The 21,851-nt window shown below is 51.8% G+C and overlaps 1 protein-coding gene across 2 annotated transcripts in view; it reads left to right on the top strand.

Annotated features, from left to right (window-relative positions):
* The first annotated feature begins 8,529 nt into the window (after positions 1 to 8,529).
* Positions 8,530 to 21,851, top strand: part of cdan1 (codanin 1) — a 130,406-nt gene continuing 117,084 nt past the window's right edge. For both annotated transcript variants that reach the window (XM_043698388.2, XM_043698387.2), the window contains exon 1: positions 8,530 to 8,559. In XM_043698388.2, coding sequence (XP_043554323.2) covers positions 8,542 to 8,559 — 18 coding nt within the window. In that variant the 5' untranslated portion in view covers positions 8,530 to 8,541. The remainder of the gene's footprint in view (positions 8,560 to 21,851) is intronic.

The following is a 21,851-nucleotide window of genomic DNA, read 5'->3' as shown; positions in this document are numbered from 1 at the left end:
CTCATGCTGGACTGTGGAATGGAATATATTGTATTGGAGGTTGTGAATGAACTGATATGAAGAGAAAGCAGTTCCAAGTTCTGTCTGCTGCATGGATACTTACCAGTGATACTCTGCAAGGTGGAATGAAGGGAACCAGAGAAGGAAAAAAAGAATAGATGGACAAAGTGGCCGTCACATGATGCTGACCCCAAGAGAGAGAAGGCAGTAGAAAGATTTTTAAATGAGCATCTGTCTTTTAAACCTATTATTCTGAGGTTATGAAGACCGTGGAGGCGTGTGTGTGAGAGAAAGGCGAATGGGACTTAGTGGGACTGATGTGATACCCAGCAAGTGTTAATCTTATTATTAGAGACTGCTGATCACATTCCTGTCGGACAATTACTCACGAGAAACAAACTATCCTAAATGTGGTCTTTCCTGGGTGTTTGACTGTATCAATACCATAACAGTGCCAGGATGTCTCTACTAGGAGGTGAACCAATCATGTCCTATTGTGTAGAATGGGACAAGAGATGAAAGGCATTAATTTACTGGCCATTCCAAAGGATGGATCAAGATAATGAATTAATTAACAGTACAATATGACTGTTAAGTTAAATTCCAGTGACTGCAAAGGAAGAGGGATAAAAAGAATTATGACCATTTCAAGGTAGGAGAACCTAGAGACAGAGAGGGAGAACGAGAGAGACAAACTCTCAAGAGGATTTCAAGGAGGGACCATAGAATCATAGAATCCCTACAGTGTGGTAACAGACCATTTGGCCCAACAAGTTCACACCGAGCGTCCAAAGAGTATCCCACCCAGACCCATTCTCCTACCCTATTACTCTACATTTACCCCTGACTCATGCATGTAACCTACACATCCCTGAATATGCAGAGACAGAAAGACCGAGGCCAACCCACCAGAAGATGACCCAAAGTTGAAACTTCAAGAAGAATAACTTCAAGAAGACAAAGGGGTCTATAGTGGTAACATCTCCTCCCCTGGACTGAGAGACTCTGGTTCACATGTCACCTGCATTAGAGGTGTGAACAGGTTGATTTGAAAGGTAGCTTAAATATAAAAGAAATTATGTACACATATATGAGGATAGTTTAGTTTTGTAGTTACAGAATTTTGTTAATAAGTTGCTTTTAGTGTCATTAAGCATTGTTCAAATTGATTTGTGTCTCAGGTAAAAACAATGACTGCAGATGCTGGAAACCAGAGTCTAGATTAGAGTGGTGCTGGAAAAGCACAGCAGTTCAGCCAGCATCCGAGGAGCAGGAAAATCGACGTTTCGGGCAAAAGCCCTTCATCAGATTTGTGTCTCCGTTGATATCATGGGAAAGCCTCTGGGATGTGCTTCTGGAGACGCAAGTCAACACTGATACTTGAATGTTTGAGCATATTTTGCATCTGTGAGCACAATTATGCTTATGGGAAATCCCATCCTTGAATGCATGGGAGAAAACCTTTGCAGAGACAATGAGAAAACTGATTGTTGATATCAAATGTCGGCAATATGTTGGGAACAAAGTTACAAGTTAAAGTAGCTCTTTTGGAAATACAGTTTACACAATAATACTACGGTAAAATCAGATGTACAAGTTGTGGATACTTCTCGTGAAAACTGCTTCTCATCCATGCCTCAGTACTGCCTCCAACCTGCTTGTACCTTCACCCCTCTACTGGAAATATTTGTAGGTAGGATTGGAAATCCAGATCTCCGAAATTCTCATGGATTGCCATGTTTGATCTCAGCACGGATAAAAGGCAGAATGGCACTGGTGGGAAGGACAGTTGGGCTTGGACAAAGGGGTTAGTATAAAACGGGAGGGGAGAATCATAGAATGGTGGCCATTCAGTTCATTGTGTTCATGTTAGCTTTCTGACAGAGCAACTGAGCTGCTCCCACTCCCCTACCCTTTCCCTTCCACCCTGCAAATATTTTTTCTTCAGATAATGATTCAATTCCCTTTTGAAAACCTTGGTTGACCCTGACTCCACCACACTCTCAGGCAGTGTGTTCCATATCTTCCCCACTCACTGGATGAAAAACCCTTTCCTCTTTCATTCTGGTTCTTTGGCCATCACCTTAAATTGATATCTTATGGCACTTGATCTTTCCAGTTCCTTCACATCTACCCTGCCCACCCTTATCACTGTGAATACATCTGTCCTATCTCCTCTGAACTATTTCTTCTCTAAGGTCAGTTCCAGCTTTGCCTCTTAACTGAAGACCTCATCCTCAGAACCATCCTTATAAATCTTTTCTGCTTTGCCTGCAATACTATCGCATCATTCCTAAACTGTGGTTCTTGGAATTTAACAAGATATTCCAGCTGAGGCCAAACCAGTGTTTTATAATTGGTTCCCATAAATGGCTTTCTTTTGTACTCCAAACTCCTCCTCATAAACTCCAGGATCATTTATACCTTATACCCTTTTTCAAGTTGCCCTGCCACCTTAAAAACTTCTGCATAGATACCCTTTGTCTGTGCCTGATAATCTTTTGAGAATTACATTTTTTTTATGGCTCTGTTTCTTGCAAAGCCTCCACTGTGTGGATGGTGACTGTGCACATGCATGTAGATTTGCAGTCAAGCTCTGCAGTCTTGGCTCATTGAAACCAGCAGAGATTACAGTATGGCAAAACTGACTCTGTGCATTGGTTTATTGGCATTGTAGTGCCAAAACATCCATGCAAGAGCTGCCTCTGAAGTGAATTGGGAAACCGTTGACCCAGAGTCATACTTGAATAGAGTTCATGGTGAACCTGCTGCTCCACTTGTGATCCCACTCCTGGGTGAAGGGTGAACCTTGCAGTGACGACTTTGGCCAGTGATGAAGAGGGCAGCAGTGAGAAGTAACAGGCACCATTGAAGGCTTATTGATTCCCTTTTATGCCAGTCTTTTCTCATATACTGCTTTTGCAGCTTTTTTTAGATTTAGATTCCCCACATTTGTGTGCACCGGTTTCCTCCCACAGTCCAAAGATGTGCAGGTTATGTGGATTGGCCATGCTATATTTATAGAGCATAGAACAGAGACCATTAAATTGCAGTACAGGCCCTTTGGCACTCGATGTTGCACCGACCTGTGGAACCAATCTGAAGCCCATCTAACCTACACTATTCCATTTTCATCCATCTGTTTATCCAATGACCATTTAAATGCCCTTAAAGTTGGCAAGTCTATTACTGTTGCAGACAGGGTGTTCCACACCTCTACTATTCTCTGAGTAAAGAAACTACCTCTGACATCTGTCCTATACCTATCACCCTTCAATTTAAAGCTATATTCCCTTGTGTTAGCCATCTCCATCCTAGTGGAGATCTAACCCTCTGATTATCTTATACATCTCAGTTAAGTCACCTCTCAACCTTCTTATCTCTAACGAAAACAGCCTCAAGTCCCTCAGCCTTTCATCACAACATCCTAGTGAATCTCCTCTGAATCCTTTTCAAAGCTTCCATATCCGTCCTATTCTGCGGTGATCAGAACGGTATGCATTACTCCAGGTGCGACTGCACTATATTTCCTATAGTGTCCATGGATGTGCAGGCGAAGTGGATTAGTTATAGGAAATGGGGAGTTGTGGGTAATGGGTGGGGTGATGGGTCTGGGTGGAATGCTTTTCAGAGGGTCGGTGTGGACTTGGGCCGAATGGGCTTCTATGATGGTAGTTCAGATTTTCATTCATGGTCACGTCTACAAATATACAATGAAGTGTTCTTTATATGTTAAAGGTCAAGTGTTGCACGCTCCAATGCTATCCTGAAATGCTGAATACAATGCAAGATTTTAGTGCAATAGAACTCCTCTTTCTCTCTTGTTCTTGTTCCTTCTCTGCTGCTCTTCTAGGTGCTGCTTGACGTTGGCCACAATCTTTGTAATGGGCTGTGAGGTATTGGTTATGAGCCCGCCTCTGCCACCTCACTGTATTCTGCAAGATTCTCCTTTGTATAATCAACCTGATACCTGTCATATGCATCCTTTCCCATTTTTTACCTTTCTATTACTAATCTATACTTTGAGACTATGATCGCTACTCCCTGAATGTTCCTGTGCTGATAGTTGATTCACTTGGACCCGTTTATTTCCCAGTTCTCGTTGGATCAGAAACATGAAATTTCTCCTGAACACACATCAGAAACTATTCTTCTCTAATCTTTAATTGTTAATTACGTGTGGATAATCAAAATGCTCCCATCATCACTACACCAGGATTTCTTTGCATCTCACTGTAATTCCTTGCAAATTTGTCCTTCCAATGCTTTCTTGCTGATTATAGCCAGTAATAAAATGCCATATCCAGTTTTAGGTGAGAACATAGAACAACACCGCACAGAACAGGCCCTTTGGCCCTCGATGTTGTGCTGTGAACTAATCTAAGCTCATCCCCCTTAGCTTTAAACAAATAAATTCTCTGCCAATGGTCTTTCCAGGACAACTTCTCTCCATCCCTTCCTTTCCTTTTCTTTGACTCCATCCATTCTCCTGACCCCACCTCTTGTCGAATATTTACTATCCTTCTGATGTTCTGCTCTCTAATGCTGAATGTTCTGTTTTCAGCAAAGGTCTTAGTTTATCCCCCTGCACCGCCACCTCAATGAATTTCGACACAATATGATGTTGAACTCTTCTTCCATTATCTCTGCCTCCATGCTCATTTCTTTGGATATGACTCAGAAAGTCTAGAGATGTACAGCACAAAAACAGACCCTTCGGTTCAATTCGTCCAACCTAATCTAGTCCCATTTGCCAACACCTGATCCCTCTAAACTCTTCCTATACATATAACCATCCAGATGCCTTTTAAATGTTGCAATTGTACCAGCTTCCACCATTTCCTCTGGCAGCTCATTCCATGAACGTACCACCCTCTGCATGTAAACGTTGCCCCTTAGGTCTCTTTTATATCTTTGCCCTCTCACCCTAAACCTATGCAGTCTAGTTCTGGACTCCCCCACCCCAGGGAAGAGACTTTGTCTATTTATCCTATCCATGCCCCTCATGGTTTTATAAACCTCTGAGGTCACCCCTTAACCTTTGACACTCCAGGGAAAACAGCCCCAGCCAATTCAGCCTCTTCCCTATAGCTCAAATCCTTCAACCCTGGCAACATTCTTGTAAATCTTCTCTGAATCCTTTCAAATTTCATAACATCCTTCTGATAGGAAGGAGGCCAGAATAGCACGCAATATTCCAAAAGTGGCCTAACCAATGTCCTGTACAGCTACAACATGACCTCCCAACTCCAATACCCAGTGCTCTGACCAAGAAAGGAAAGCATACCAAACACCCCATTCACTATCCTATCTATCTGCGACTCCACTTTTGAGGAGTTATGACCCGCACTCCAGGGTCTGTTTGTTGGTTAACACTCCCATGGACCTTACTATTAAGTGTATAAGTTCTGTTAAGATTTGCTTCCCAAAATGCAGCACCTCTCATTTATCTAATTAAACTCCATCTGCCACGCCTCAGCGCATTCGCCCAACTGATCAAGATTCTGTTGTAATCTGCGATAACCTTCTTCACTGTCCACTACACTTCCAATTTTGGTGTCATCTGCAAACATACTAACTATACCATCTATGTTCATATCCAAATCATTTATATAAATGATGAAAATTAGAAGACCCAGCACCGTTCCTTGTGGCACTCCACTGGTCACAGGCCTCCAGTCTGAAAAACAACTCTCCACAACCACCCTCCATCTTCTACCTTTGAGTCAGTTCTGTATCCAAGTGGCCAGTTCTCCCTGTACTCCATGAGATCTAACCTTGCTAATCAGTCTACCATGGGGAACTTTGCCGAACGCCTTACTGAAGTCCATATAAATCACGTCCACCGCTCTGTCCTCATCAATCCTCTTTGTTACTTTTAAAAAAAAGTCAATCAAGTTTGTGAGACATGATTTCCCACGCACAAAGCCATGTTGACTATCCCTAATCAGTCCTTGCCTTTCCAAATACATGTAAATCCTGTCCGTCAGGATTCCCTCCCAACAACTTGCCCACCACCGACGTCCTGTCCCTGTCCCACAGGTCTCTTTCACCTACCTCCAACACTCTACCTCCACCTGGTCCCCTCTGGCTTTTTACCTGCACTCAACCCATCCAGTTGCTCCCACTTATATCTGCAATTCTTCTAATGCTTTTTCTTGGTTTCAAAATTTCTAGTTTGTAGGCTGCAGGCCATCTCTTCACCAGTCCCTTCACATGTCTGTCCCAAGGCAGGATGGTCTCAGGTCTCTCTGCTTCCTCTTAGAAAGAAGGCTTGAACTGTCCCCATTCACCACCACCCTGATCTGCCTGGCCAAGCTTGACCTCAATTTGAACAACTTCTGCTTTAACTCCTTACACTTTCTCAGGTCACAGGTGTGGCCATGGCTATTTACAGGGGCCCAGTTATACCTGCCTCTTTGTGGGTTATTTGGGACATTTTTTGTTCCACTCCTACTTGGGCCCCTCCCAACAACTCTTTCTCGAGTATATCAATAACAATCAGTGCAGATTCCCTCGCTCGTCTGGAATCGGAAAAGTTTATAAATTTCACTTTGCCCTTGCTCTTCACCTGGTCCATCTCTGATTCCTCCCTTCCCTTCCTCAACATCTCTATCTCCATTTCTGGGGACAGGCTGACCGCTAATATCCACTACAAACCTACTGTCTCCCACAATTAATTTGACTATCCATCCTCACACCCTGCTTCCCGTTTTAAAAAAAAATCTATTCCATAATCTCTGAATCTTTCTGTCTCCGCCGCCTATGTTCTGATGAATGCTGCCTTCTGTGAGGAGGAGAGGGTGCAGGGTCCAGAAATGTCCACCTTTTTCCTCAGCTGAGGATTCCCCACAGCCAAGGTTAACAGGACTCTCAGCCATGCCTGACTCATCTCCCACACTTCTGCCCTCGCCCCTTCCCTTCCCTTCCCTCCTAAAATAATGCTAGGGACCCCCTTGTCCTTACCTATTACCTGTTCACATCCAAAGGATTATTAGCTGCTAATTCTGCCACCTCCAGTGGAATATCACAATCCGATGTATATTCCCCTCACCTCCCTTGTCAGCATTCTGCAGGGACTGTTCCCTCCAGCAACCCTGGTCTACTCCTTCATTCCCAACACCACCCCACACTGCCAAGGCACATTCTCATACAATTGCAGATGGTGTACCAGCTGCTGTTTACCTCCTCACCAGTCAAGGCCCTGGACATACCTTCCAGATGAAGCAGCGATTTACCTATACTTCATTCAATCTAGTCTACTGTACTGTCCGCTCACAATGTGGCCTCCTTTATGCTGAGGAGAAGAAATGTAGATCGGGTTATCACTCTGTTGAGCACCTATGTTCTGTCTGTAAAATTGACCCAGACCTTCCAGTTGCCTGCCACTTCAACACACGACTGGATCCTCTGGCCAACCTCTGTCTCAGGCCTGCTGCAGTGCTCCAGCAAGCCTCAGCACAAGCTCAAAGAACAGTGTCTCATTTTCCACTGTGGCCCCTGCAACATCTAGGGCTCTAACTTTAGAGCCTTATTCCAACGTGCAATGTTTTCTTTTACCCACACCCGAAACATAATCCTGTTATGACATGGATTTTGTTTTAGCATACCAACCCAATTTCTCCCCCTGTTATACCTGTTAACATATTACATAGTTTGCCTTCAGTACAGCTTATCTATCTGTTACCCTCAGCTCTCATAACCAGTTCTTCAGCATCTGTCCTGGTCTGCCATCCATAATCACCTTGTTTACCTACCCCTTTCATATACCTCTCTCTGGGCTCCGTCTCCACCTAGTGTTCCCTTGACCCTCCACCACATACCCTTTAATAAGATAATCTTTGCTGCCATCATCACAACATCATCACAGGCAGCTCACCAACCTTATTTGCTATTTTACTATTAGTGCACTGTAAACCTAATTTAAGCCTAGTTGCCCACCTAGTACTGTTATAACCCACCCGGGAAGTGCACTGACATTGAATCTTCACTATCTCTGGGATCATCACAGGAGTTATTGATTTAATCAAAGTATGCAAAGTCCTGATTTACTGTCTGATGGAATCAAGTTAACAGAAAACACTGATTCGGTTCCTGTAGTTAACAAGAAGTACTCTTATTCAAAATTAGTAAAAACCAACATGATCTATAAAATTCCATGCAAGGACTGCCACAAACACTATGTACGACAAACAGGAAGAAAGTTAGCCACCAGGATACATGAACACCAGCTAGCCACAAAAAGACACGACCCCCTCTCCCTCATAGCCCTACACACGGATGAAAAAAAACACCATTTCGACTAGGACAACACATCTACCCTGGGACAGGCTAAGCAAAGACATGCCAGAGAATTCCTAGAGGCCTGGCACTCCAACCACAATGCCAAAAACAAGCACATAGATCTAGAAGCCATCTACCAAACCCTCAGAAAACGAACAGAAAATGACATCACCACAAACTCCAGGAACCCCATCCAGGAGAAAGATATAAATAGAAAGCAGGAGACAACAGCTTCGCTTCACTTGGAGGTCGCCACTGATGATGTTACCTAGCCAGGTAATGAAATGTCTGGATACCAAACCGACAGCTCAGCGAGCAAACCTACACCCTGTCAAATGAATCTTTTTAAAAAAGCACGAGTTCAAAGTCTTTGATAAGGTCTTCCCAAGATCTTTTGTTTTCTGAAGTCCTTCCTTCCAAACTCTCTTATTTGCCAAAGACATATTAATGGTACAATTTCACAGTCACTGGTTGGAGGCAACAGCTCATGGCAAATGGTGAGAGAGTATACCTGACCTCCTTCAGGTTTGAGTCACTTGATTGCAGAGATGTGGAGTCAGATCTTGCTTCTTCCAGTCTGGAAAATCTGTGCCTGTGTCATTCACATGGACAAGATGTTCAGCTGCTCAGGAACCAATTGCAGAGTAGTCATCAGGCTACTTTTGGTATCCACAACTGGTCATAATTGCACAAACCAATTAGCTACCTGTTGCCATCAAATTTCACTCTATACACACACACACACACTGGCGCTGTGCCTTCTTAGCTCACCTCTACCACTGCTTGCAATGCAACACTGTTAACATAACTCACAGTGAGTTCCAGCAACTTGTTTTTAAAAGTGCAGCAATTCCTTCCCCAGTCCTTGATTTCAAAAACAGTCCTTGTCCATTTTAGACCACAATCAAAAAGAAGAAAAATAAGAAACTGTGGTCTTTACCTTTTCTTTCCTCATGTAATCAAAGTCTCTCCCAATTCCTTGTACACTTTGTTGTTCCTCTTTAATACTTTCTGATTCCTATCTCTCCCCCCCCCCCTCCTTGCCGCCACATTATTTTAAACCCTTCGAGTCATAGAGATGTACAGCATGGAAACAGACCCTTCGGTCCAACGTGTCCATGCTGACCAGATATCCTAACCTATATCCCTCTACGCCTTTCCTATTCATATACCCATCCAGATGCCTTTTAAATGTTGCAATTGCACCAGCCTCCACCACTTCCACTGACAGCTCATTCCATACACGCACCACCCTCTGCGTGAAAGAAATTGCCCCTCAGATCCCTTTTATATTTTTCTCCTCTCAGCCTATGCCCTTAAGATCTGGACTCCCCCACACCAGGGAAAATACTTTGTCTATTTATCCTATCTATGCCCCCCCATGATTTTATAAACCTTTAGAAGGTCACCCCTCAGCCTCCAAAGCTCCAGGAAAACAGCCTGCACAAGGACATTAGTCCTAGCACTTTAGAAGTGTATCCCATCTGACCTGTACAGGGACAGGTAAATTCAGTGTCAGTTTGGGTGAAAAAGTACCATGAATTAAGTTTTGAATTGAACTTAGTACCTGGGACAAGGACCTTGTACTGTAGATTGTTGTTCAAATCACATGCAAATTAGTATAAAAACAGACACATCAGAAGAACTAACATGTAGCTAAAGGGGTTGTGTGTTTAAAACAGGTTCCCTTTGGGCCATTGGAACCATTTCTGGGACAATATGATGGGGTTGACTTAAAATGGAATGGTACCCATGTTATTGAATCACACAGCGTAGAAACAGGCCCTTCAGCCTATCACGTCTGTGCAACTAATGAACACCAAACTACACTAGCACTATTTACCTGTACTATGTCCTGGCAGGACGGATGCATTAGAGAAGTGACAATTACTATAAACTGGTATGTTGCAGTTTGGGGATCTTTAAGTAACATAAGCAGCCTAACTGCAAACAAAACAGACTGAAAAGTGTAGGAAGGTCTTTTATCATGTGGTTTCATGCCAGACTGAGTTTGGGTTCTTGACAGACTTGTCAAGGGGCCAGTGTTAAGAATGGTCTTTAAGCTTAGTCTTCTTAGTAACATGATTTATTATCTATGCAGTCTAAATCCTTCTCTCCAATGGATTGTGTGTAATCTGTTCAGACAAGAGGTGGCTCATCCACGAGATCTGTTGGAACTGGGAATGGATTGCAGATGATCAGTTTGAGAGGGACCAGCAGGAAGTCATTGTACACATTGGAACCAATGACATAGCAAGGGAAAAGGATGAGATTCTGAAGGGCGTTAGGCTGGAGGTCTTCGTGAGTAGTAATATTTGGATTACTCCCAGTGCTTCAAGCTAGTGAGGGTAGGAATAGGAGGATAGAGCAGATGAATGCATGGCTGAGAAGTTGCTGTATGGGAGAAGGACTCACATTTTTGGATTATTAGACTCTCTTCTGGGGTAGAAGTGACCTGTATTTGTACCTGAATTGGAAGGGGACTAATATACTGGCAGGGAGATTTGCGAGAGGTGCGCAGGAGTATTTAAATTAGTAAGGTGGGGGGAGAGAACAAGGTAGGACTGATAAATTAAACTGCACTTATTTTAATGCAAGAGGCCTAACAGGGAAGGCAGATGAGCTCAGGGCATGGTTAGGAACATGGGACTGGGCTATCATAGCAATTACAGAAACATGGCTCAGGAATGGGCAGGACTGGCAGCTTAATGTTCCAGGTTACAAATCCTATAGGAAGGACAGAAAGGGAGGCAAGAGATGAGGGGGAGTGGCATTTTTGACAAGGGATAGCATTACAACTGTACTGAGGATACTCCTGGAAATACATCCAGGGAAGCTATTTGGATGGAACTGAGAAATAAGAAAGGTATGATCACCTTATTGGGATTGTACTATAGACTCCCCAATAGTCAGAGGGAAATTGAGAAACAAATTTGTAAGGTGATCTCAGTTATCTGTAAGAATAATAGGGTGGTTATGGTAGGGGATTTTAACTTTCCAAACGTAGACTGGGACTGCTATAGTGTTAAGGGTTTAGATGGAGAGGAATTTGTTAAGTGTGTACAAGAACATTTTTTGATTCAGTATGTGGATGTACCTACTAGAGAAGGTGCAAAACTTGACCTACTCTTGGGAAATAAGGCTGGGCAGGTGACTGAGGTGTCAGTGGGGGAGCACTTTGGGGCCAGCGACTATAATTCTATTAGTTTTAAAATAGTGATGGAAAAAAATAAACCAAATCTAAAGGTTGAAGTTCTAAATTGGAGTATTAGGCAAGAACTTTCAAAAGTTGATTGGGGGCAGATGTTCGCAGGTAAAGGGACAGCTGGAAAATTGGAAGCCTTCAGAAATCAGATAATAAGAGTCCAGAGACAGTATATTCCAGTTAGGATAAAAGGAAAGGCTGGTAGGTGTAGGGAGAACTGGCTCAAAGGTAGAAGACAGAGGGTGGTGGAGACTGGAGACCTGTGACCAGCAAAATGCCTCAAGGATCGATGCTGGGTCCACGACTTTTCATCATTTATATAAATTATTTGAATGTGAGCATTAGAGGTATAGTTAGTACGTTTGCAGGTGATGCCAAAATTGGAGGTGTAGTGGACAGCGAAGAAGATTACCTCAGATTACAAGGGGATCTTGATCAGATGGGCTAATGAGCTGAGAAGTGGCAAATGGAGCTTAATTTAGATAAATGCGAGGTGCTGCATTTTGGAAAAGCAAATCTTAGCAGGACTTACACACTTCATGGTAAGGTCCGAGGGAGTGTTGCTGAACAAAGAGACCTTGGAGTGCAGGTTCTTGAAAGTGGAGTCGCAGGTTGATAGGATAGTGAAGAAGGTGTTTGGTATGCTTTCCTTTATTGGCCAGAGTATAGAGGAACTTCAATTATCTGAATACCTATTATCCGAATACCAATTATCCAAAAATCGGATTGAACCCTCAAGGTCTGACAGAAAAATTACATCAAAGACATGTATCCAACACTCTTTTGTTTCCAGTGATTAAAAGTGAACTCAATGCTGTTGAGAACGGTCCTGAACTGATGAGAGCGCAGGCACCGTCTCTAAATGACTGACCTCCCACACTCTCTCTCTCTTCCCACACTTTCCCTGGAGTTTTACACATGGGTGTACCCTGAACCCGCCTTCCCTGGATAATCTCTCCAATGTTGACCTGTAAAGAGCAAAAATGGGACCTGTCAAAAAGCTGCAGTAAAAAGATGTGTATGTGTGTGTGCAATTTTGACACTCACCCCCAAAAGGCAGCAGCAGTCTTGTGGGTGTCCAGTCCGGCTGCACCGGGAGAGGGGCGGGGGTGTGCGGAGGTGGGGGTGGACAGGGGGGGAAGGGGGCGCGGCGGTTGTGTGTAGGGGGTGGGTTGGGTGGGGGAAGTATTAAACAGGATTGGTGGCTGGCGGGGAGGCAGTATGGAGGGAGGCCAGGGCAATATTGGACAGGATTAGGGGCGGGCGGTGTTGGGCAGGTGGGGACATTGTTGGATGGGGTTAGGAGCAGTGTTGGACGGGGTTGGAGGGGCAGGCAGGGGGCGGTGTTGGAGGTCAGGTTGGGGGGAAGGCGGCGGGGGCAGTGTTAGACGAGGTTGGCGGGCACGCGGGGGGGGGGGGGGCGGTGTTGGATGGGTTTTGGGTGGGGGAGGGTGGGCAGAGGGCTCGCTAAACTCCAAGCCCCAGAGGAAAGCCATTAATCGATTAATCAAATAATCAATTATCCGAACGAAATAGTGCCTGCCCATCTCGTTCGGATAATCGAGGTTCCCCTGTATTGACTACAGGAGTTGGGAGGTCATGTTGTGGCTGTACACGACATTGGTAAGGCCACTGTTGGAATATTGTGTGCAATTCTGGTCTCCTTCCTATCGAAATGATGTTGTGAAACTTGAACGGGTTCAGAAGGATGTTGCCAGCGTTGGAGGATTTGAGCTATAGGGAGAGGCTGAACAGGCTGGGGCTGTTTTCCCTGGAGCGTCGGAGGCTGAGGGGTGACCTTACAGACGTTTATAAAGTCACGATGGGGCATGGATAGGGCAAATAGACGCAGTCTTTTCCCTGGGGTGGGGGTGTCCAGAACAAGGGCATAGAATTAGGGTGAGAGGGGAAAGATATAAAAGAGACCTAAGGAGCACCTTTTCACGCAGAGTGGTGCATGTGTGAAATGAGCTGCCAGAGGAAGTGGTGGAGGCTATTACAATTGCAACATTTAAAAGGCATCTGAATGGGTACGATTTGGAGGGATATGGGCCGGGTACTGACAAGGTGGGACTAGAATGGGTTGACCCTTCAGGCACTCTGCCTGTATTCCTGATGAAGGGCTTTTGCCCGAAATGTCAATTTTACTGCTCCTCGGATGCTGCCTGAACTGCTGTGCTTTTCCACCACCACTAATCCAGAATCTGGTTTCCAGCATCTACAGTCATTGTTTTTACCTGGGATATCTGGTTGGCATGGACAAGTTGGACCAAAGGGTTTGTTTCGGTGCTGTACATCTCTATGACTAAAGTTGTGTGATCTGTTAGTATGAGGGCAATGGATGGCAAATGACATGTTTTGGTAAAAACAATGACTGCAGATGCTGGAAACCAGATTTTGGATTAGTGGTGCTGGAAGAGCACAGCAGTTCAGGCAGCATCCGAGGTGCAGCAAAATCGACGTTTCAGGCAAAAGCCCTTCATCAGGAATAAAGGCAGAGAACCTGAAGCATGGAGAGATAAGCTAGAGGAGGGTGGGTTGGGGAGAAAGTAGCATGGAGTACAATAGGTGAGTGGGGGAGGGGATGAAGGTGATAGGTCAGGGAGGAGGGTGGAGTGGATAGGTGGAAAAGAAGATAGGCAGGTAGGACAAGTCAAGGGGACAGTGCTGAGCTGGAAGTTTGGAACTAGATTGAGGTGGGGGGAAGGGGAAATGAGGAAGCTGTTGAAGTCCACATTGATGCCCTGGGGTTGAAGTGTTCCGAGGCGGAAGATGAGGCGTTCTTCTTCCAGGCGTCTGGTGGTGGAGGCCCAGGACCTCCATGTCCTCGGCAGAGTGGGAGGGGGAGTTGAAATGTTGGGCCACAAGGCGGTGTGGTTGATTGGTGCGGGTGTCCCGGAGATGTTCCCTAAAGCGCTCTGCTAGGAGGCGTCCAGTCTCCCCAATGTAGAGGAGACCGCATCGGGAGCAACGGATGCAATAAATGATATTAGTGGATTCTTTGGATGTGGAAGGCTCCTTTAGGGCTTTGGATGGAGGTGAGGGAGGAGGTGTGGGCGCAGGTTTTGCAGTTTCTGCGGTGGCAGGGGAAGGTGCCAGGATGGGAGGGTGGGTTGTAGGGGGGCGTGGACCTGACCAGGTAGTCACGGAGGGAACGGTCTTTGCGGAAGGCGGAAAGGGGTGGGGAAGGAAAGAAATCCCTGGTGGTGGGGTCTTTTTGGAGATGGCGGAAATGTCGGCGGATGATTTGGTTTATGTGAATGTTGGTAGGGTGGAAGGTGAGCACCGGGGCGTTCTGTCCTTGTTACGGTTGGAGGGCTGGGGTCTGAGGGCGGAGGTGCGGGATGTGGACGAGATGCGTTGGAGGGCATCTTTAACCAAGTGGGAATGGAAATTGCAGTCTCTAAAGAAGGAGGCCATCTGGTGTGTTCTGTGGTGGAACTGGTCCTCCTGGGAGCAGATACGGCGGAGGCGGAGGAATTGGGAATACGGCATTTTTGCAAGAGGTAGGGTGGGAAGAGGTGTAATCCAGGTAGCTGTGGGAGTCGGTGGGTTTGTAAAAAATGTCAGTGTCAAGTCGGTCGTCATTAATGGAGATGGAGAGGTCCAGGAAGGGGAGGGAGGTGTCAGAGATGGTCCAGGTAAATTTAAGGTCAGGGTGGAATGTGTTGGTGAAGTTGATGAATTGCTCAACCTCCTCGCGGGAGCATGAGTGGTGAAGTTGATGAATTGCTCCCGCAAGGAGGTTGAGCAATTCATCAACTTCACCAACACATTCCACCCTGACCTTAAATTTACCTGGACAATCTCTGACACCTCCCTCCCCTTCCTGGACTTCTCCATGTCCATTAATGCCCTTCAACCCCAGGGCATCAATGTGGATTTCAACAGTTTCCTCAGTTCCCCTTCCCCCACCTCACCCTAGTTCCAAACTTCCAGCTTAGCACTGTCCCCATGACTTGTCCTACCTGCCTATCTTCTTTTCCACCTATCCACTCCACCCTCCTCCCTGACCTATCACCTTCATCCCCTCCCCCACTCACCTATTGTACTCCATGTTACTTTCTCCCCACCCCCACCCTCCTCCAGCTTAAGGCTCTCTGCCTTTATTCCTGATGAAGGGCTTTTGCCCGAAGCATCGATTTTGATGCTCCTCGGATGCTGCCTGAACTGCTGTGCTCTTCCAGTACCACTAATCCAAAAAATGACGTTTGTCTAATCTTGGGGAGGTGGATTCTAGACGATCATTTTTGATTGCAGGTGAATTGTGGTAACGTATTGGGGCTCAAAGTTTGTGAGAAGATATGTAGCTTGGGTGCTCATTGTTGTGGTTCTGTTCGCCGAGCTGGGAATTTGTGTTGCAGACGTTTCGTCCCCTGTCTAGGTGACATCCTCAGTGCTTGGGAGCCTCCTGTGAATCGCTTCTGTGATGTTTCCTCTGGCATTTATAGTGATTTGTATCTGCCGCTTCCGGTTGTCAGTTCAAGCTGTCTGCTGCAGTGACCGGTATATTGGCTCCAGGGTCGATGTGCTTATTGACTGAATCTGTTGATGAGTGCCATGCCTCTCGGTGGACCCAATATACCGGCCACTGCAGCGGGGCTAATTGTGCAACCTGGTGAACCGTTTGCATCACAAGTGGATCCCGTTTTCTGTTAGGTCTGGGGCGGTCGGTACCGAGGATGTGTCTGGTCTGAGGTGGTGGATCCTGGTGACCCTTTTGGACATGTGAGATCGATTTTGGTGATCTGTTTGGTCTGGGGTAATGTATTCCAGTGATCTGTTTGGATGAGTGGGTGGAACTGGTATTGCTGATCTCTTTCGGTGGGAAATCCTGGTGGACTGTGTGGACCATGTGGGGCCGACTTGGTGATCTGTTCAGTCTGAATCCTGGTGATTTGTTAGATCTGGGGTTGATGGTTCCTGGTGACCTGTTTGAATCGAGCGGGGTGGGGGTGAAGAGGAAAGGATGTTGATGATCTGTGAAGACTGGGTAGGATTGATCCTGGTGATCTGTTGGGGTGAAGGGTTGGTGGGTCACAGTGATCTGGTGTGTTGCGGTGATCCGTTGGGTCGGGGGGAAGGGGTGATCCGTTGGGTCGGGCGGGGGCGGGATCCGTTGGGTCGGGCGGGGGCGGGGGGGTGATCCGTTGGGTCGGTCGGGGTTGAAGGGGTGATCCGTTGGGTCGGTCGGGGGAAGGGGTGATCCGTTGGGTCGGGCGGGGGTGAAGGGGTGATCCGTTGGGTCGGGCGGGGGGTGAAGGGGTGATCCGTTGGGTCGGTCGTGGGTGAAGGGGTGATCCGTTGGGTCGGGCGGGGGGTGAAGGGGTGATCCGTTGGGTCGGTCGTGGGTGAAGGGGTGATCCGTTGGGTCGGTCGTGGGTGAAGGGGTGATCCGTTGGGTCGGTCGGGGGGAAGGGGTGATCCGTTGGGTCGGGCGGGAGTGAAGGGGTGATCCGTTGGGTCGGTCGTGGGTGAAGGGGTGATCCGTTGGGTCGGTCGTGGGTGAAGGGGTGATCCGTTGGGTCGGTCGTGGGTGAAGGGGTGATCCGTTGGGTCGGTCGGGGGGAAGGGGTGATCCGTTGGGTCGGGCGGGAGTGAAGGGGTGATCCGTTGGGGCGGGGAAGGGGTGATCCATTGGGTCGGTTGGGGGCGGGGGGGAGGGGGTGAAGGGGTGATCCGTTGGGTCGGTCGGGTGGGGGAAGGGGTGATCCGTTGGGTCGGGCGGGGGCGGGGGGGAAGGGGTGATCCATTGGGTCGGTCGGGGGGCGAAGGGGTGATCCGTTGGATCGGTCGGGGGAAAGGGGTGATCTGTTGGGTCAGGCGGGAAGGGGTGATCCGTTGGGTCGGTCGGGGGCGGGAAGGGGTGATCGTTGGGTCGGTCGGGGCGGGAAGGGGTGATCCGTTGGGTCGGGGAAGGGGTGATCCGTTGGGTCGGTCGGGGGGGGGGGGGGGGGGGGAGTGATCCGTTGGGGCGGTCGGGGGCGTGGCGGGGGAAGGGGTGATCCGTTGGGTCGGGGGCGGGGAAGGGGTGATCCGTTGGGTCGGTCGGGGTCGGGGGCGGGGGAAGGGGTGATCCGTTGGGTCGGTCGGGGGCGGGGGAAGGGGTGATCCGTTGGGTCGGTCGGGAGCGGGGGAAGGGGTGATCCGTTGGGCCGGGGGGGGGAAGGGGTGATCCGTTGTGTCGGGCGGGGGGCGGGGGCGGGGGGAAGAGGTGATCCGTTGTGTCGGGCGGGGGCGGGGGGAAGAGGTGATCCATTGGGTCGGTCGGGGGGAGAAGGGGTGATCCGTTGGATCGTCGGGGGAAAGGGGTGATCTGTTGGGTCAGGCGGGAAGGGGTGATCCGTTGGGTCGGTCGGGGGAAGGGGTGATCCGTTGGGTCGGTCGGGGGCGGGGCGGGGGAAGGGGTGATCCGTTGGGTCGGTCGGGGGCGGGGCGGGGGAAGGGGTGATCCGTTGGGTCGGTCGGGGGAAGGGGTAATCCGTTGGGTCGGTCGGGGGAAGGGGTGATCCGTTGGGTCGGTCGGGTCGGGGGAAGGGGTGATCCGTTGGGTCGGGCGGGAAGGGGTGATCCGTTGGGTCGGGCGTGGGGGGGAAGGGGTGAACCGTTGGGTCTGTCGGGGGCGGGGGAAGGGGTGATCCGTTGGGTCTGTCGGGGGCGGGGGAAGGGGTGATCCGTTGGGTCGGTCGGGGGCGGGGGAAGGGGTGATCCGTTGGGTCTGTCGGGGGCGGGGGAAGGGGTGATCCGTTGGGTCTGTCGGGGGCGGGGGAAGGGGTGATCCGTTGGGTCGGTCGGGGGCGGGGCGATCCGTTGGGTCGGTCGGGGGCGGGGCGGGGAAGGGGTGATCCGTTGGGTCGGGCGGGGGAAGGGGTGATCCGTTGGGTCGGGCGGGGGCGGGGGGAAGAGGTGATCCATTGGGTCGGTCGGGGGCGGGGCGGGGGAAGGGGTGATCTGTTGGGTCGGTCGGGGGCGGGGGAAGGGGTGATCCGTTGGATCGGTCGGGGGCGGGGCGGGGAAGGGGTGATCCGTTGGATCGGTCGGGGGCGGGGCGGGGGAAGGGGTGATCTGTTGGGTCGGTCGGGGGCGGGGGAAGGGGTGATCCGTTGGATCGGTTGGGGGCGGGGCGGGGGAAGGGGTGATCTGTTGGGTCGGTCGGGGGCGGGGGAAGGGGTGATCTGTTGGGTCGGTCGGGGGCGGGGCGGGGGAAGGGGTGATCTGTTGGGTCGGTCGGGGGCGGGGCGGGGAAGGGGTGATCCATTGAGTCGGTCGGGGGGGGAAGGGGTGATCCGTTGGGTCGGTCGGGGGCGGGCGGGGGAAGGGGTGATCCCTTGGGTCGGTCGGGGGAAGGGGTGATCCGTTGGGTCGGTCGGGGCGGGGTGATCCGTTGGGTCGGTCGGGGGCGGGGCGGGGAAGGGGTGATCCGTTGGGTCGTTCGGGGGCGGGGCGGGGGAAGGGGTGATCCGTTGGGTCGGTCGGGGGCGGGGCGGGGGAAGGGGTGATCCGTTGGGTCGGTCGGGGGAAGGGGTGATCCGTTGGGCCGGGGGGGGGGAAGGGGTGATCCGTTGGGTCGGTCGGGGGCGGGGCGGGGAAGCGGTGATCCGTTGGGCCTGTCGTGTGGGGGGGAAGGGGTGATCCGTTGGGTCGGGCGGGAAGGGGTGATCCGTTGGGTCGGGCGGGAAGGGGTGATCCGTTGGGTCGGGCGTGGGGGGGAAGGGGTGATCCGTTGGGTCTGTCGGGGTCGGGGGAAGGGGTGATCCGTTGGGTCGGTCTGGGGCGGGGGAAGGGGTGATCCGTTGGGTCGGTCTGGGGGAAAGGGTGATTAGATTAGATTACTTACAGTGTGGAAACAGGCCCTTCGGCCCAACAAGTCCACACCGACCTGCCAAAGCGCAACCCACCCATACCCCTACATTTACACCTTACCTAACACTACAGGCAATTTAGCATGGCCAATTCACCTGACCCTGCACATCTTTGGACTGTGGGAGGAAACCGGAGCACCCGGAGGAAACCCACGCAGACACGGGGAGAATGTGCAAACTCCACACAGTCAGTCGCCTGAGGCGGGAATTGAACCCAGGTCTCTGGCGCTGTGAGGCAGCAGTGCTAACCACTGTGCCACCGTGCCGCCCGTTGGGTCGGGCGGGGGTGAAGGGGTGATCTGTTGGGTCGGTCGGGGGGGGGAAGGGGTGATCCGTTGGGTCGGTCGGGGGCGGGAAGGGGTGATCCGTTGGGTCGGTCGGGGGCGGGAAGGGGTGATCCGTTGGGTCGGGGGAAGGGGTGATCCGTTGGGTCGGGGAAGGGTGATCCGTTGGGTCGGTCGGGGGGGGGGGGGAGGGATCCGTTGGGTAACGGTCGGGGGCGCGGCGGGGGAAGGGGTGATCCGTTGGGTCGGTCGGGGCGGGGGAAGGGGTGATCCGTTGGGTCGGTCGGGGTCGGGGGAAGGGGTGATCCGTTGGGTCGGTCGGGGTCGGGGGCGGGGGAAGGGGTGATCCGTTGGGTCGGTCGGGGGCGGGGGAAGGGGTGATCCGTTGGGTCGGTCGGGGGCGGGGGAAGGGGTGATCCGTTGGGTCGGTCGGGGCGGGGGAAGGGGTGATCCGTTGGGTCGGTCGGGGGCGGGGGAAGGGGTGATCCGTTGGGTCGGTCGGGGGCGGGGGAAGGGGTGATCCGTTGGGTCGGTCGGGGGCGGGGGCGGGGGAAGGGATGATCCGTTGGGTCGGTCGGGGTCGGGGGCGGGGGAAGGGATGATCCGTTGGGTCGGTCGGGGGCGGGGGAAGGGGTGATCCGTTGGGTCGGTCGGGGGCGGGGGAAGGGGTGATCCGTTGGGTCGGTCGGGGGCGGGGGCGGGGGAAGGGATGATCCGTTGGGTCGGTCGGGGTCGGGGGCGGGGGAAGGGATGATCCGTTGGGTCGGTCGGGGGCGGGGGAAGGGGTGATCCGTTGGGTCGGTCGGGGTCGGGGAAGGGGTGATCCGTTGGGTCGGTCGGGGGCGGGGGAAGGGGTGATCCGTTGGGTCGGTCGGTCGGGGGCGGGGAAGGGGTGATCCGTTGGGTCGGTCGGGGGGGGGTGAAGGGGTGATCCGTTGGGTCGGTCGGGGGGGGTGAAGGGGTGATCCGTTGGGTCGGTCGGGGGGAAGGGGTGACCCGTTGATCCATTGGGTCGGTCGGGGGAGAAGGGGTGATCCGTTGGATCGGTCGGGGGAAGGGGTGATCCGTTGGGTCGGTCGGGGGCGGGGCGGGGGAAGGGGTGATCCGTTGGGTCGGTCGGGGGCGGGGCGGGGGAAGGGGTGATCCGTTGGGTCGGTCGGGGGCGGGGGAAGGGGTGATCCGTTGGGTCGGTCGGGGGCGGGGGAAGGGGTGATCCGTTGGGTCGGTCGGTCGGGGGCGGGGGAAGGGGTGAGCCGTTGGGTCGGTCGGGGGGGGTGAAGGGGTGATCCGTTGGGTCGGTCGGGGGGAAGGGGTGACCCGTTGATCCATTGGGTCGGTCGGGGGGAGAAGGGGTGATCCGTTGGATCGGTCGGGGGAAGGGGTGATCCGTTGGGTCGGTCGGGGGCGGGGCGGGGGAAGGGGTGATCCGTTGGGTTGGTCGGGGGCGGGGCGGGGGGAAGGGGTGATCCGTTGGGTCGGTCGGGGGCGGGGGAAGGGGTGATCCGTTGGGTCGGTCGGGGGCGGGGGAAGGGGTGATCCGTTGGGTCGGTCGGGGGCGGGGGAAGGGGTGATCCGTTGGGTCGGTCGGGGGCGGGGGAAGGGGTGATCCGTTGGGTCGGTCGGGGGCGGGGAAGGGGTGATCCGTTGGGTCGGTCGGGGTCGGGGGCGGGGGAAGGGATGATCCGTTGGGTCGGTCGGGGTCGGGGGCGGGGGAAGGGATGATCCGTTGGGTCGGTCGGGGGCGGGGGAAGGGGTGATCCGTTGGGTCGGTCGGGGTCGGGGGCGGGGGAAGGGGTGATCCGTTGGGTCGGTCGGGGGCGGGGGAAGGGGTGATCCGTTGGGTCGGTCGGTCGGGGGCGGGGAAGGGGTGATCCGTTGGGTCGGTCGGGGGGGGGTGAAGGGGTGATCCGTTGGGTCGGTCTGGGGGAAGGGGTGACCCGTTGATCCATTGGGTCGGTCGGGGGAGAAGGGGTGATCCGTTGGATCGGTCGGGGGAAGGGGTGATCCGTTGGATCGGTCGGGGGAAGGGGTGATCCGTTGGGTCGGTCGGGGGCGGGGCGGGGGAAGGGTGATCCGTTGGGTCGGTCGGGGGGCGGGGCGGGGGAAGGGGTGATCCGTTGGGTCGGTCGGGGGAAGGGGTGATCCGTTGGGTCGGGGGAAGGGGTGATCCGTTGGGTGGGTCGGTCGGGGTCGGGGAAGGGGTGATCCGTTGGGTCG

This window comes from Chiloscyllium plagiosum, unplaced genomic scaffold (assembly GCF_037043375.1).
Source record: "Chiloscyllium plagiosum isolate Xiang-an unplaced genomic scaffold, Cpla_swu_hap1 HiC_scaffold_8, whole genome shotgun sequence".
NCBI classification, from domain to species: domain Eukaryota; kingdom Metazoa; phylum Chordata; class Chondrichthyes; order Orectolobiformes; family Hemiscylliidae; genus Chiloscyllium; species Chiloscyllium plagiosum.
Note: the sequence above shows the minus strand (reverse complement) of the source record. Positions and strands in the feature narration are given on the sequence as shown.